At 48.7% G+C, this 15,874-nt stretch overlaps 1 protein-coding gene across 4 annotated transcripts; it reads right to left on the minus strand.

Annotated features, from left to right (window-relative positions):
- Nucleotides 1-396: 396 nt before the first annotated feature.
- Nucleotides 397-12,345, minus strand: Cdk16 (cyclin dependent kinase 16). Of its 4 annotated transcripts, none has more exons than XM_052170847.1 (16): nucleotides 11,979-12,345; nucleotides 6,802-7,009; nucleotides 6,187-6,320; nucleotides 5,964-6,089; nucleotides 5,816-5,872; nucleotides 5,617-5,731; nucleotides 4,909-5,003; nucleotides 4,752-4,814; nucleotides 4,374-4,497; nucleotides 4,053-4,173; nucleotides 3,875-3,972; nucleotides 3,684-3,789; nucleotides 3,560-3,602; nucleotides 3,314-3,404; nucleotides 1,746-1,823; nucleotides 397-1,052 (listed from the first exon to the last, which is right to left on the minus strand). In XM_052170847.1, exons 1-16 carry the CDS (start codon nucleotides 12,342-12,344, stop codon nucleotides 1,030-1,032), a joined length of 1,848 nt encoding a protein of 615 aa, XP_052026807.1. In that variant the 5' UTR covers nucleotide 12,345; the 3' UTR covers nucleotides 397-1,029. The 4 variants fall into 4 exon arrangements, with proteins under 4 accessions (XP_052026807.1, XP_052026805.1, XP_052026809.1 ...); XM_052170845.1 differs by having other exon boundaries at nucleotides 397-1,665; nucleotides 11,979-12,344; XM_052170849.1 differs by lacking the exon at nucleotides 11,979-12,345 and adding an exon at nucleotides 11,531-11,932 and having other exon boundaries at nucleotides 397-1,665.
- Nucleotides 12,346-15,874: the final 3,529 nt, after the last annotated feature.

Here is a 15,874-nt window from a genome sequence, read left to right on the forward strand (position 1 = left end):
CTTCTCTCCACTTGACCTCTTTATAGTGTCGCTTAGACTGGACCTTTCTGCCTCAGACCACTTTGGATCTACTGGGTCTTCCAACCTGCTTCAAACAACTTTTTATAATTTCCTGCCTCCATCCTTTCAGCCTTGGCCACGATGCTAGATAAATCCAACTCATCTATGCACAATGCTTGATTCCCATTATCACAATTAAGTCCACCCTACCGCTTCAACTCATCCTACCATTCTAAGTACAATCCCTCCAAAGTCTTTATCCCTCCAGTTCCACCATACTTCCAGCCAACTCTTTCCCAATGTTCTTAGTTGATCAGACCAGGTATGGATTCATGAAAGACCCAGTTACCACCATAGCTTGAGCCCCCTTGCCTTTTTGATAATTTACAACCAGACTTTTCACTTTAGACTTTTTTTTTTTAATATTTCATACAGCGATTATGGTGCATTCAGGAACCCAATCCCCCCAAACCCAGGAGGGCACCCTCCCTTGCCCTCCCACCCAGCTTAAGGGTCCCAAGGCTTAGGTGGAGGAAGGGGAGCAAACCATCCATCCAGGAGACTGTCCTTAGCCTGCCTTACCCTCCCAGGGATTGGTGTGTAACAACTGGGCACAAGCTCCCACATGTCCGCCTGCTTGTGCACATATACATATCATATATGGCTCCTCACTAAGCTGGTCAATTCCTGCCAGAGCCCCTACTCAACAGCACCGAGTAGGACAGGGCAGGAGGGCTAGACAGAGCTGGGCTGGGGACGACCCTGAGAAGGAAGGAGGCCCTGGCTATGGGACTAAAGGAGGGAAAAAGTAGGCCCCCACCAAGTCCATCTCCCAGTCTCTGGTAGTTCTCGGGTCCCCCTATACCTGGGGACACTAGGTAGGGGAGGAAGGTGAGTGGCTGAGGCATGCTTTCCTATAGCCAATTCCAGGGTAGAGTGATGGTCAGGATCTGAATAGGGTCTGGGTCCCTACCTCTCAAAGGCTGGGAGTGGGACTTCATTGCACAAAATACTGTAGGAGGGTCACACTCAGGGAGTAGCGCCCAACCAGTCTGTATACAGAGATATTGCATTAAAAAGTGAGAACCTCATTTAAAATAATAATAAAAAACAATAAAAGAAACTAACAAAAAAGAAGGCCCATACAACAGAGGCAAGTAGGACAGGTGGGAAGCAGGCAGGGGGTGCCTCAGACCTAAGGCATCACTACCTTCTAGTCAAAGGCGATTGAGAGCCTGGCCTGGGCTAGCTCCAAACCCCTGGCTGGCCATGGGGTAGTGGTCCTGGGAGAGAGTGTGATGAAGAAGGAAGGCCTAGCCTTAGTGTGGAAAGCTGGCATGGCCATCTGTCCACCACAACTACCAAGACAGAGACAGACACATCAAGCAAAGTAGTGGTGAGAGCTTTGTTAGCACCCAGCAGACAGGCCAGTGGTTGGGTTGACAGGCCAGGCCAGTGGTTTGGTGTTTGGGCAGGTGGCAGGGGACAAGTTGGCAGGGGAGTGTGGCTCAGGCAGGTAAGCAGGCAACAAGCAGGGAGGACTGCAGATGGGGGCTGCCCTGTGAGGGGCGTGGCATCCCTCCAGCTGCTGCCTGCTGGGGCCTTGGTCTGTGGCTTAAAACTTGGCTTAGAACTCGGTATCCACCACACGGAAAGCTGGCCTGCCTGTGGGGGAAAGCAGAGTGAATGGCTGTTAGTGGGCAAACAGGTAGGTGGACAGAGCAAGAGAAGAGGGCCACACTTACCCGAGTCGGGCATGGAAGTGGACCGGACGTTGGCCTCCTTTTGTAGCTGTACCTCCTTTAGTGCAAATATGGAAGTAGCTATAAATAAGGAGATAAGTAAGTGGGGGTGATCCATGGGTCTCCCCAGAACAAACCCCACATGGTACAAGTTGCTTCTTTTGAGAAGCTTGACTTTCTTCTGTCAAACTGCCTATAACCAAGGAAGATGGGACATGACTACTGCTGGACTACTGCATAAGACAAAAAAAGTACTAGGTTTATCAAGTATGATATACGATGCTAATATAAATACTACTAGCAAATCCATACGATAGGTGGTAGTTTGGGATTTAATTTTTTTTTTTGGTTTTTTGGATCTGGTTTCTTCTGAGACAGGGTTTCTCTGTGTAGCCCTGGCTGTCATGGAGCTCACTCTGTAGACCAGGCTGGCCTCAAACTCAGAAATCTACCTGCCTCTGCCTCCCAAGTGCTGGGATTACAGGTGTGCGCCACCACCGGTTGGGATTTAATTATTAATTCAGTGAGTAGATATGGAAGGTGAGTTCAATTTTTTGGTGGACTGAGCCTTTTGTTTTGTTTTTTGAGATACGGTCTCTATAACCCTGACTCTCCTGAACTCACTATGTAGCCTTGGCTGGCCTTGCTTTCACAGAAATGCACCTACCTCTGTTGTGCACCACCATGCCTAACACGGTGCACATCAGGCACAGTGGCTCATGCCTATAATTTGAAAGTTCTTAGGTGTCTGAGACAGGAGGATGGCCACAAATTCCAGGCTAGCCCAGGCAACACCGCACACCACAGGTGTGGTGACATGCATCTATCAATCCCAACACTTGGGACGTAGTGGCAGGATCAGAAGTTCGAGGTCATTCTAAATTACATAGCAAGCCCAAGGTTTACCTGATTCACAGGAATATTTGTACTCAAGGCATATCACCGTAAGCTAGGACTACCTAGCATACCCTTACCTCAAAAGAGCCTTCCAAACAAACCCCAAAGCCCCAAAATCCAAAGCTCCCTGCTATTTTTTATTCAGGAAAGGGCCTGGAATGGTGAAAACAGTAAAAGGAAGCTACAGGAGAACTTCTCCCATTCATTTTGAACTGTGTGAAAGTTATACGGGTGTTCAGTTTGCAAAAACTGCAGTGTACAATTTTTTGAATATTGCATCTATATGTACCATATGAAATTTTTCATAAAAAGTGAAAGGAATGCCCAAAAAACAACAAAAAAAAACCCCAAAAAAACAAAAACCAAAAAACAAGTGCCAGGCGATGGTGGCACACACCTATAATTCCAGCACTCTGGCAGAGGCTGGCAGATTTCTGAGTTCAAGGCCAGCCTGGTCTACAGAGTGAGTTCTAGGACATCCCTGGCTACACAGAGAAACATTGTCTCAGAAAAAAAAAGTGAAAGGAATCCAAGATGAACACAAAATTCTTTCCTAACAGATATAACCTGACACATGTACATGAGGCCGTTCCCTTAAGTATGGCACAAAGCAGCACCCTATGTTCCAGTGGATCTGCCCCACAACGCCCCAACTTGAGCCCATTCCCACTCACTGTCAGGAAGTTTATGGATCCGCTCCCCCAAGCTGAGGAAGAATGAGTGTTTCATGGCATCTTCAGCAGAGATCCGATTGCGACCCTCAAACTGAGTTAGGCAGAAGACAGCGTATTGGTCTACTGGTATCTCAATAGATAGGTCTCTTTACCTGCCCTCCTCAGAGCCTGCCCTTGGGGACGTTCCCATTTTCTTATACCTGGAACCCCATCCCTGTTAAGGTTGGCTACTGAAGATGGTCTTACCTGCAGCAGCTTGGTGAGAAGGTCAGCTCCATCGCTATCAAGTCTAACACAAAGGTAAGGGGATGTGCTTTATACTGAGTTCAGACACACTGGCCCCTAATGCCCACCTACCCACCAGCCTCACCGGGGTGCATGGCTCAGAAGGGCCTCGGCTCGGTACTTGGGGTAGTTGTATGTTCTAAACTCCTCATTGGACAGGATACCTGGCCATGTCTCCTCAGTTGGGGTTCCTAGTAAGGAATACAAGTTACCCCGCATATCTCAGGTCTTCCCTGCATGTCCCTTCAGCTCCGTGGGAACATACTTCCTCCTCACCCAAAATGCGGAAGATGAAGTGCAGCTGTTCTTCCACTGTGGAGCCCGGGAAGAGGGGCCGGCCTGTGGCCATCTCATAGAAGATGCAGCCTACACCCCTGGGCAGGGAAGGCACCATAAATATAAGGGGGAGTTGGCTGGAAAAGCCACCCCCTTCCATACTCCCACCTCTGCTCACCACATGTCAATTTGGGTAGAGTAGTCTGTGGACCCAAGCAGGATGTCAGGGGGCCGGTACCACAGTGTCACCACTTCGTTGGAGTAAGTTTTAGTAGGAATTGACTTGGCACGAGCTAGGCCTGAGAGGCAAAAAAAGGGAGCAGCTGGAATGAGGACGTTGCGGGCAGAGCCTAGAATAGAGTATAACTGGGGATAAGAATGCCTGTCAGAGTCAAAGTCTGCAGAGACTCGAGTGGAAGGAGACTGTGCTTATAGGGAACTGGGAACTTGGAGAATAATGCTGAGGACTCAATAGGAAAAAGGGAGAAGCTGGTGGTACCAAAGTCTGCCAATTTGAGCTCTCCCCTCTCGTTGATGAGTAGGTTCTGGGGCTTGAGGTCTCGGTGTAGCACCTTCTGCCTGTGGCAGTAGGCCAGGCCACGGAGCAACTGGAACAGGAACAGCTAGAGACCCAGGAATGACAGGCAGAAGTCAAAAGATACTTACTATCATCAAATTCCCTGGCAGCAGGCAGGCAATGTTCCCTCCCAAACAGACACTGAGCCCAGTGTCTTATCACACAAATGACTGGCTCCCAATACCCTCCAATGGCTCCCAGCAAAAACACGGGATGAGCAAAGGTTGTTTCTGGGAGAATTGTGCAGTGAGTGGGTGAGTGGGGGCCCCTCCTGCTTTTTGCTTTCTGTCCCACACCCACTTTCACATTGTGCATGTTGATGACATTTCCACAGTCATCCAGGTACTGCTTCAGGTCCTTGTCCTGAGGGCAAAAGAGGTAGTGCAGGAACAAGTCACATACTATGGCTCTTGGCCATTTCCCAACTTCCCTGGGTCCAACTGCCATCCAGCCTTACCAAGTATTCAAAGACAAGGGTGAGGGACTTCTCTGTGTGGATAATGTCATGTAGTGTGACGATGTTGGCATGCTTGAGGTCCTTAAGCAGGGATACTGTAGAAAGCATGGAAAAGAACAGAAGAGTGAGGGCCCCATTCTCAGAATAAAGGTGAGAATAAGGACCAGAAAGATATGAGATTAAGGGTTTCCTTTTTTCCCTGTGTAGTCTGGGGTAATGCCTCAAATCACCTAGCTCTAATTTACACTATGCTAAGAAGTAGGTGTGTCTCCAGGGTCCACGTGTAGAAAAGAAAGTTTAGCCAAGAGTATCAAGCAAGAGCATGGGGCTACAGTTCCAAATTCATGTGACATTATATTTTCATAATCTGTTTTTGCTTTCTGGGAAAGGGTCTTATTCTCAACCTAAGTACACAAGCTGGAATTTGTACACATTTTCTGTATAATTCAAATCTACTTCCTGTGATCTCTGAACACAGTAAGAAGTGCTTGAAGAACAAAAGCAAATACTATAATTCACCTTCCTTAATCCATTCAGATTCCTAATTACCTTATTACCTGGGTATGTAGACGGTAGGCATTCTCATGAAGGCCATAGTGTTGTACAGGTGAGGAGAGAAAGTCAGAAAATCCCAATCTCTGTCCTCACTCACCATAGAGAGTCTAAGTATGTGCCACGCAGTCAAGAAAGTCTAGGGTGGGTCTGTACCTTCCCGGATAGCAGTACAGGGTGCCCCTTCTTCGTGTTCCAGTCTGATCTCCTTAAGTGCTACAAGGTTGTCTGTGAGCTTGCTTTTGCCTTTGTAGACAGTAGCATAGGTACCCTGGAGTACAACAGCAGAGATGCTGTGAGGTTGCATGGAGTTCGTACTGTCCCCCATCTTTACCAGTCCTTTTAAGTGTCTTACCTCACCCAGCTTGTCTAGCTTGATATAGGTCTCCAGTTTTCCAAAGCCAATTTCAGACTGTGGGGCAAAGGAGGTATATTGAAGGAGGGTTACAGAGGGTACTGGGAGAGTGGGATAGGTGGTAGAAGGGACAAAAAGAGCTATTTACCAAACTGACACGGCGGAGGCGCCGGCTAAGAGGCTTATCAAAGATGGGGCTATTGAGGGTTAGCTTCTCAAGGTAGCCCTCGGGCAGCCGTATGTCAGCTGGTAGTGACAGGCGTTTGTTGATGTCCTAGCAGCCAAGATGAAGGAGAAGGATCATAAGCCCCACCTCCCCAAACATCACCCCATTCTCCCACTCTTCCAACACTGGGACAGAGATCAAGCACCTCAGTGGAGATCTTGCGTGGAGGGTGGTTGCGCATGCGCACTCTCACTGGAGACTGCACCTCATCTGAGGATGTGGCTGAAGCCTGGTCACTCTCCCCATCAGATCCCATCTTCATGTCCTCATGCACAATCTCTGGGGAGAGGGAAAGGCCAGGCCTTTGGAGTCAAGAACAGTCCCACTTTCCCCCAATGCAATATATTCCTTCATATCCACTTGTGTATGTGGCCCCTAGAACAGACTGGGAAAGTCAGGGAGAGCCAGGACAGATATGGTGGGAGTGTGGTCACCTAGTGGAGTACTGCAACAGAGATGAGCTGAGAGTAGCCGCCCATGGGTCAGAAGGCTAGAGGTGGCAGGCACTGCCAAGAGCTAAGAAGGCAGATCCAATGAGACTGAGAGCCACTAACAGAGTGTAGGAAGAAGGCAGAGAGCCTTGGGGCAGCTGAGTAGGCAAGGGATTCTTCCCCATCCTGAGGCCGGGCTGTAGTCAAGGAAGTACAGACCAAGTGTGTTGGAAATGGATGACAGGGTAGGAGGGAAAATGAAGACAAGAGTCTGAGAGGCAAAATCTGGGAGCTGGGTCAGGGAGAAAGAACGATCAAAGTAGACAGACCTGGTGCAGAGCTGAGTGGGCCCCGAACAGAGCGAAGCTCCCCAGGGGCAATACGGGTGGGGGCTTCTCCAAGGTCACTGCCACCACCACCACCACTCTCATCCAGACCTATCTGCTCAGGGACACCGTTGGTCTTATCTATGCCCCGGCCCCCTCGGAGAGTCATTGACAGCTGCCGTTTGATCTTCTTCATCCGATCCATGGCGACCTAAACAGGGACGTGAATAGAAATGGGGACATTAGTGCCTGCTTAATCATCAGGGGTGCCTCAAAGACCCCAACAACCCAGAGAGCGGTGCCAACATGAACATGTCACTGCCCAGTCACTACAGATCCTCTGTCATCGTTGGCCTACCCCTAAGTAGTACCTGGGTACTAAGACTTGGGTGGCTAGCTGAGGGTAAGGGTCCACTCGGTAGGTTGCTGTTCTCTAGGGCAATAGTCTCACTGTGGGAGCACAGGACTCCACAGCAACTATCCTCAGGTGCAGCAGTAGCGATAGACGCAGTCACATTTGGGACAAGGGGTTCAGTCAGAGCTGAAGGACTAGTGACAAGGTCCTGGGTACGCCCATGGAATGGCATGTTCCGCTGACACCAGCCCCACATTGTCCCCAACTGCCAGGCAGAATGCTCCCTGTGGCCCACAGGGACCCTCTCACCTCCCTCAGCAACAAATGTCATGGTGACTAATGGATCATCCCATTTCTCTATCCAGACTGGGGGGGGCTGTCCAGGCCCAACCATTAGATAGCGTTGGGGGGTGGTGGTGGTGAAGGGGTATCTCAGCACACCAGCTATCTTCAAAGCTGCCCAGGTTTTTACAAAACTGGATCACATTCCTTTTCTCCTAGAGAAAACACATCTTCCTTATCATCCCAAATAAACAGCAGTCCTCATGAGGCCCATGTGTCTTAGCCACCTCATTTGCCCGTTAGCCCTGTCGCCTCACCACCTCCTTCATTATTCCTAGTTGTTGTCCGCACCACACCCAATAGTTTCTACCTCAGAATCTGTACACGGGTTGCTTCTCAGATTGGAAAATATCTTACCCCCATCCTCTTCAGCCCATTGTTCAAATACCACCTTTTCCATGAGGCTTCTATGAGTAACCTTATTCAAAGACTCAGCCATCTCGAGCTCCTCCACCTTTCTGATGTGTCCCTCAGATCTAATCACCGCCTAAGAAAGAACACCATCTACTTACTGGTTTCTTTCCTTTTTAATGTCTTCTCACAAACAACTAGAAGATTTACTTCACCAGGGTAGATTTCTGTATGTTTAGGCCACTGTTCTATCCTGAGAACCTGGAATAATGGCTTATTATCAAAACGTACATACAGAAGTAGCCAATCAAGGGGCTGAAAGCCTAGGACCACCCTTTATTGAGGTTAATCCCAGACACAGACTACTCCAAAGAAGACACCTAGGGATGCTAGAATAGACAAGATGACCTAAATGGGCTGCTGGTGGGAATGGGGCCACCAAACGGTTTAGGTTGGCATTCTTCTGCTTCCTCCTGGGCTCTGGGCCAGCAAGGAGGGGGAAGACCTAGCTCAGGAGCCATCTGTACTCACAGCAGGGCTTGAGATGGCCCAGGGCCCAAGAATAGCTAGATTGGAGATTGAGGATAAGGCTGAGGATGAATTCAAAAGAAATGGGTCACTTGTTACCTTGAAACAAAATGCTTACCCCAGCAGCTCCCACTCCCACTTCTGCCTCTAGAAGGGAAGGCAGAGCCAGCCTAGTAGAAGAAATCTCAGATAGATAAGAGTAAGATCTACCGAGAACCCAGGACAATGCCATAAAATCCTGACCTTGGGGACAAACACTGGATCTAGGCCTAGAAAGTGGCCAATTCCCAAGGACTTTTTTTTGTCACCACATGACACTCATACCCAGTTGTTTTGTATGTGGTGTCAAGTGGTAAGAGAAAGGGAGAGGCAAATATGGGATATAGAGGGAGCCATAAATTAATTTATGACTTCTAACTGGAACCTTCAATGAATGGACATTTCCCAGAATTCATCTTTTAGGGGACTTTAAGAAGACAGGGTATTATCCAACGTTTGAGGCAGGACAGACTCCTAGAAACAGATACACTTAAACATTTATGAGCAGCAAAACTTAAATACCATAATTTCAGTTTTCTGAGCTTATATACTTCCGAACAAGAGAAGGGGCATGAATCAGAAGACAGGATTCCTCATGGCATTTGTCCTTGGCATCCGTCAGACATACTCACCAGTCCTCAGCCTACTCTCATACCAAGGGTACTCACCAGAACTCCAAATACTGATCACACAGTTGCCATACTCCAATACCCACACATACTCCATTCTGTCCTGACCTCTAAAAGCACATGCAAGACCTCAAGTAGGCCCTCACTACATATTTACTCCTACTACCATTCACAATTTTTTTTACTTCTAACTCCCTTCAGCATTCAAAAACTTGCCCTCAACTCTACTGGCATATATCTGCCCCCTTAAAGCAATTCCTGCCACCTTAACGTTGAGTCCCTTCCTAGCCTAGATGCTTGTTAGCCTCTCTGTAGCACTGACCTTCCCAATAATAGTGTCCCCTGTGGACCCTCCTTAACGTGCACTCAGGGTACTGTTCAGCCGACCCAAATTAGCATTCTCTGGACCTTCATCTGGCTCTGAATCCCTTAGTACACTGTGAGTCTTGCGCAATCCCTGACCAGTTTTCTGCACTCTTAGGTCCCTTCACAGTTAGGAGTCTCTTGATGTGCAGGAGGGGTCTGAAGCCAGGTCCTCTGGAAGAGCAGTGCATGCTCTTAACAGCTGAGCCACCTCTCTAGCCCTTCCCTTCAGAGTTATGACCATTGTTAACATACATTCTTGTACTTCCAGTACACCATTCCTTCCCTCAGCACGAGAAGAATCTTCACCGTATCTTGCCCGTGACTAGCACACACCCAGTCCTAACTCTCTATTAGCATACCTTGAACCCTCCCTTCCTCAGCGCTCTTCTCCAAGGAGAAATGCAACTGTTCTGCATCACACTACCCCTCATTACTGAATGCAGCTCCTCAACTTGACCCTGACCCCCTAATAACATACACCTTAGCTCATGGCTCACTTCCGTTAATGGCTCCAATTTACTTTGGTTTTTTGTTTGGGGTTTTTTGTTTGTTTTTCATTTTTTCGGGACAGTGTAGCCCTGGCTGTCCTGGAACTCACTCTGTAGACCAGGCTGGCCTCAAACTCAGAAATCTACCTGCCTCTGCCTCCCAGGGTGCTGGAATTAAAGGCGTGTGCCACCAATGCCCGGCTTCCAATTCACTTTGGCACACCACTACCTATTCCTATCCCCTTTCCCTTGCTTCAAGCAACCACTCCTACTACTATCTCTTTGGTTCACAATTGACTCACTTCATAGCTCTGTTCCTTTCATTATCCATTAGATTCTCCACCCCACCCCCCCAAAAGTCTACTTCTGTAGCACTCCTTAGATCAACACTTCAGTGGCCCATGGACAGAGTGTTTTGATGTTCATCAGTATATTTTACTTCATGCTCTTCCCCCAACAGCATACACTTGTGTCTGTATCTATCGAACCCTACTACAGCAGCCTCTAGGGCAGCGGTTCTCAACCTTCCTAATGCTGTGACCCTACTACAGTTCCTCATGTTGTGTGGTGACTCCAACCATAAAATTCTTGTTGTTGCTACTTCGTTAACTGTCATTTTGCTGTTATGAATTATTATGTAAATATCTGATATGCAGGATATCTGATATTTGACCCCTACAAGTTGAGAACCACTGCTCTAGAACTTCATATATAGTACTGCTCCCACGCCTTCTGGAAATTCATACTCTGCCTTTATGAACATCCACTCACACCTCATCCTGACCTTTAGTGTGCAAAGTTCTTTATACTTCCTTTACTAACAGTCTCTCATACACATGTATGCACATACCTACTAACCAGTAGTGCAGGCCTTCCCCTACCTTCCCCCATTACACACACTCTTAGGTCCTTCAATAGCTCTGTCTTCACTGGCATATATTGGTCTCACACTACCTTTATTACATCTACATACCCTCACCTCCAGGACCCTCCACTACCTCCATGAGCACACCCTGGACCCAGAGAAGCTGCCACCCTCAACCCTGTGGACACAGTATGAACACTATCCTGACCTTCGTCACCACACACTCAGCCTCAGAACCCTGAGTCTATCAGCACACCTTCTGGTAGTACCTCTATCACCCTTTCTCCACTTACACTGGGCCTCTCTGCAGCTACAACCTCCACTAGAATGTTTTGGAACTGTCCTTACTGGAAACCCCGTTATACTCCATCACGTCCCTCATGGTCCTGCAACCTCTTTCCATAAGCACACTGGGCCTGAAGTCGTAGGGCTTTTTATTATCGGTTCCTACCCCTTTTGCAACTTCAAGTCTTTCACCACTCCTCTATCAATCCATTCCCATAACTCTAGTCCTTTAATCACTCTTCTCCCACTTAGCATCCACAGTCCTTCCCATCCCCAGCTCCCAGGACAGGGGCCCAGGGCGGGGCCAAGGTCAGGGAGGCCCCAAATGACCCCCCAGTGCATTGTGGGAAACTCGAGGGGGAGGGGGCACCTGACAGCCAAGCAGCCCAGACAGAAGCCCCTAACTCTTGTTCCAGCTCTGCCTAGGGTCCGGCTGATCTCTAGGAAGAGCAGCCCCCACCCTAAGTATCGAGGACACGCTCACCGGAGGGGGCGCGCGAGTAACCTCAGAGCCGCGGGGCCGGCGCGGTGGCGCCTGGGGCGGCGGCCCGGGATGAGGCCGCGCGACCTCCTTTTCCTCCAGTTCGCCGCAGGCGCCCGTCCCAGTAGTCTTCGGCCATGGCTGCTGGGCCCGGGCCGCCGCCGGCTGAGGAGGAAGAGGCGGCGGCGGCGGCGGCGGCTGAGGCGGAGGCGGCGTCCCGCTCAGCCGGCCATGAGCTTGGCCACTGCGGGCGATGCCCCCGTGCTCGCAAGCGCCCGCTGGAATCCGGGTGTTCACGGCGGCTCGTGACTCACAGCAGACAGCTAGCGGAGACTCAGCAGATCCCAGAGCCCCCCAGCCAGCGGCCCAACAGCCGCGCGCGCCGCGCTCCGCGCATGCGCACGCACACGCTGGGAAAAAAGGGGGGTGAAGCAGGAAGGGGGAGACTCACCTCGGACTGCTTGTACCAAAAGAGCCTTCTGCAGCGGGAGGGGATGCGGCCATTGCGTGCCCAGCAGGGAATGTGGCGTTGGCCCTGGAACGGCGCCAGGGAGGGGATGTAGAGGTGGGTTAGTAGTTTTGATCTTGCTAGAAATCTACTAGCATCGAGGTGAGCAGCAGCCAGTAGCCAGGCGTGCCAGTGGCCACCTTCTTTCCCTATAGTCTCACTTGGTACATCCCCATGGTGGCGAACGGGACTTTTGCAAGGAGAAAAAGAACAGGTGAGCCAAGCAGTTCTAGTCCTTTGTGGTGCCTCGGGAGGCAAGAATTTAAAGGCTCGAAATGACTTTCTAGGAGAGGTGGCCTGGATTACCATTGGCCTTTCCCACCTTAGATAGGACAATCTAGCCCCGCCCTGCCACCCACCCTCTACCACTAGTTTGTTCCCCACTGTGAAACGTATATGGCCCCACCCTTTTGAAAAAGTGACGCTTAGCCAGTCAGATTTGCTCCCTGCGTCAAGGCCGAGCAAGAATGAAGGGCGTGGCAAAGCTGAAGAAGCGTGATCTAGCTTTCCCCTCTGCTTGCCTCCTCCTCTGTACGGATTTTTAATTGGTTTTGGGGCTCGCCTTTTTGTTCTGAGCGCTTCTCAGGAGATCGCTGAATATCCCATAAGATAATTGGTCCAAAGGCCACTCAATCACCTGGGTTCCTCCTTTAACCATTCCCACATTCTCCCGCAGCTTCTTGGTGGGGTGGAACCTAGGCTGAGAAGGAAAGGCGGGCCTTTAAGAGGGGCAGACTCCACGAAGGTGCATGATTGGAACTTTGGCTTGGGCGGAGCTTCTGGCTGCCTCACCCTAACCTTCGCGTACAAGCTCCCCTAATTGGGCTTTCTTGACACCTTTCAATTACCTCATCTTATCCACTACAGACAGTCTCACTTACTAGGCTCTGTTACACGGCCAACATGGCCAGACATACCTCTCATTCCTCTGTGTGGAAAATGACACGATTTCCCATGTCTATCCCAAACAGTTCTGTAGACTTTCTGAGACTTCCTTACACTGGACCCAGGAATTTCCTTGCCTCTTCTGGGCTTTCTTTGGTCGGCCTTCTTCCCCAGTTAGGATTTTTGAGCAAAGGTGATTATTGGCAAGTTCTTCAGCCGTGAAAGTCGCCCTTGCTAGAGTAGACATCAGGTCTGTCAGTTAACAGATGTAACCCCCTAGCTTTCCTTTCACAACAGGAGAATATCCTAGTTCTTGAATATATCAGGCAGTTGAGCCTTGGAGATTTCATACTCGCTGTTCTCGTGGCTGTGATTCACTCGTCCCATACCTACTTATTTCTTCCTGTTGAAATCCCATTATTCCAGATCCCCACTTGGCTCCATGCCTTTTGAAAGTGGGGCTTTTAAAATGTAGATGTTTATTTGCATTGTTAAAGTCCATTCCCAGCCTTTTGTGTGTGCTATCCCGCTGAGCTAATATCCAGACCTGGTCAACATTTTGTTGATGTTCTGTTTTCAGACACAGTCTTTTGTAGCCCAGTCTGGTCTTGAATCTGGTCAGTGCAGTCAAGAATGGCATTGAAGTCTGGATCTTTGCTGCCTCCACCACCCAAGTGCTGGTGTTATAGGCCTGTGCCACAACACCTGGTTTTATTTGCATTCTACCAACTGAGTGACATCTCCAGCCCATTTGCATTTGTGCCAAACTCAGTGATCAACTTTTAAACAATGAAAAAATAAACTAATGGGATTGGGACTGGAGAAATAGCTCAGTGGTGACAGACATTTGCTGCTCCCCAAGAGTCTGGTTCTCAGCATACATATCAAGTGGTTCACACTGTATCTCCAGCTCCAGGGGAAGTCATTTTTGTGAAACATATAATGACATTAAGTGAATATGCATAAAGAGACACAAATGTTCCATTTTACATTTTCTTCTTTTCTCATCAGAGTATGACTTTCTATAGTTGTCACTTTGACCAATAGTATACACAGTATGAAACCAAGGACCTTAGCCCATCATAATGCAGCATAGTGAGGATGCCCCTTCCTCATGGCATAAAACACACACACACACACACACACACACACACACACACGGACATACACGGACATGGACACAGAGACACGTTAAAAAGAACTTTTTAAAAATGTATAGGCCAGGCATGGTGGTGCAAGCCTTTAATCCTAACACTCTCAAGAGGCAGAGACAGTTCTGTGAGCTTGAGGCTAGCCTGGCCCGCATAGCTAACTCAGGGACAGCCAGGGCTACATAGAGATTCTGTCTTTAAAAAAGAAGAATGGTAAGACTGAGAATAGCTCAGCAGGTAAAGGCACCTGGCTGCCAAACTGAACTGCTTCCGTGCTGACCCTTGGACTCACACTGAGAGACCTACATATGTACACTATGGGATGCACCTCCCCCAATTAAATGAATGTAATACACTTTTTTAAAGTTGTGTGTTTGTGTACGAGCACCCTTATGTCATGGCACACAAGTGAAGGTCAGAGGACAAGTTGCAAGAATTGGCTCTCTTTCCACCATGTGGGTCTTGAACTCAGCCCTATTAACAGCCCAACATGGGTCAAGACAAGATTTTCTGTAGGCCAGGCTGGCCTGAGCACTGGAGTCTCTTCCAATTACCTCCCCAGTGCTACGATTACAGATGTGTACCAGTAGACTCAGCTTATGCAGAACAGATTGAACCTGAAACTTGGTTCATGCTAGACAAGCACTAGCTACTGCTCTAGCCCAGGTTAGATTATCTTTTAAACTATTTGTAAGGGGAGAGAGATGGCTCGGTGGTAAAGAGCACTGGCTTCTCTTCCAGAAGACCCAGGTTCAATTTCCTAGTACCCACATGGCAGCTCACAACTGTCTGTAAATCCTGTTTCAGGGGATCTGATTCCCTTATCCATGAAGGAAAAACAGCAATGTACATAAAAAATTGCAGGCATAACTGCACATGTTTGTGCCTTGTGTCTAGACCAGAAGAGGCCATGAGATTCCTGGAACCAGAGTTATGGTCATGAGCAGAAATTCAGATGCAGGAAGCCAAACCCAGAAACAGCATCTTTCCAGCCCGTCAACTTTTACCGTAGTTGTACCTATTGTCTATTCTAAGTTTCATAAGCCTTATCATGTTAATATGTACCAAATACCTATAATAGTGCTTAGCAGTTAGCACTAAACAAATAGTTGAATAATTAGATGGCAAATAGTTCCAAGTCTGCTGGATACAGGGGGCCCAATAGTGACCTAATCCTGGCTTTGCTGAGCCCTGTTTCCTATCAGTCTGGTTTTGTAATGGTATACACAACAGTGATAATCTAATGCATGGTAGTGATCTAAGACATAGTCAAAATTATAGGGTAACTGGTACAGGGTCTCATGTAGTCCAGGCTGGCCTGGATTCACCTCCAGCATGCTGGGATTAATGGCACGGACCATGTCTGGCTTCTGAAGCTGGCAGACAAGGGTGTCAGATACAAGTAAAGTATCAAGGGAATCCAGGAGTAGTGGTAGAGACTGAAATGTCTAGAGAATCCGCTGCAATGGAAGAGTTAGAGAACAAAGTATGCAAGCTGCCCGGAAAGGAACTGGGATGGTGGAAAACCAGTACAAAGAGCAGTGTATGTAGTGTTTGCCTGTAATGGGGTTAAGACAATGGGTAGATGCCAGGTATCTTATTGGAGAAGCAATGAAGTGCTGACAGTGGGAAAACTTCCCCATTCACGTATCACCATAGACATCAGAGGCAAGTGCCTCAGTTACCCAAAGTGGCATGGTGGGAGACTAAAACAACTCTATGGAAGAATAAGGTGATTCCAACAGACCAGGCCAAGGGAAAAAAAGCATAGGCAGAGGTAGGCCAGAGCATACACAGTGCCTA

This window comes from Apodemus sylvaticus, chromosome X (assembly GCF_947179515.1).
Source record: "Apodemus sylvaticus chromosome X, mApoSyl1.1, whole genome shotgun sequence".
NCBI classification, from domain to species: Eukaryota; Metazoa; Chordata; class Mammalia; order Rodentia; family Muridae; genus Apodemus; species Apodemus sylvaticus.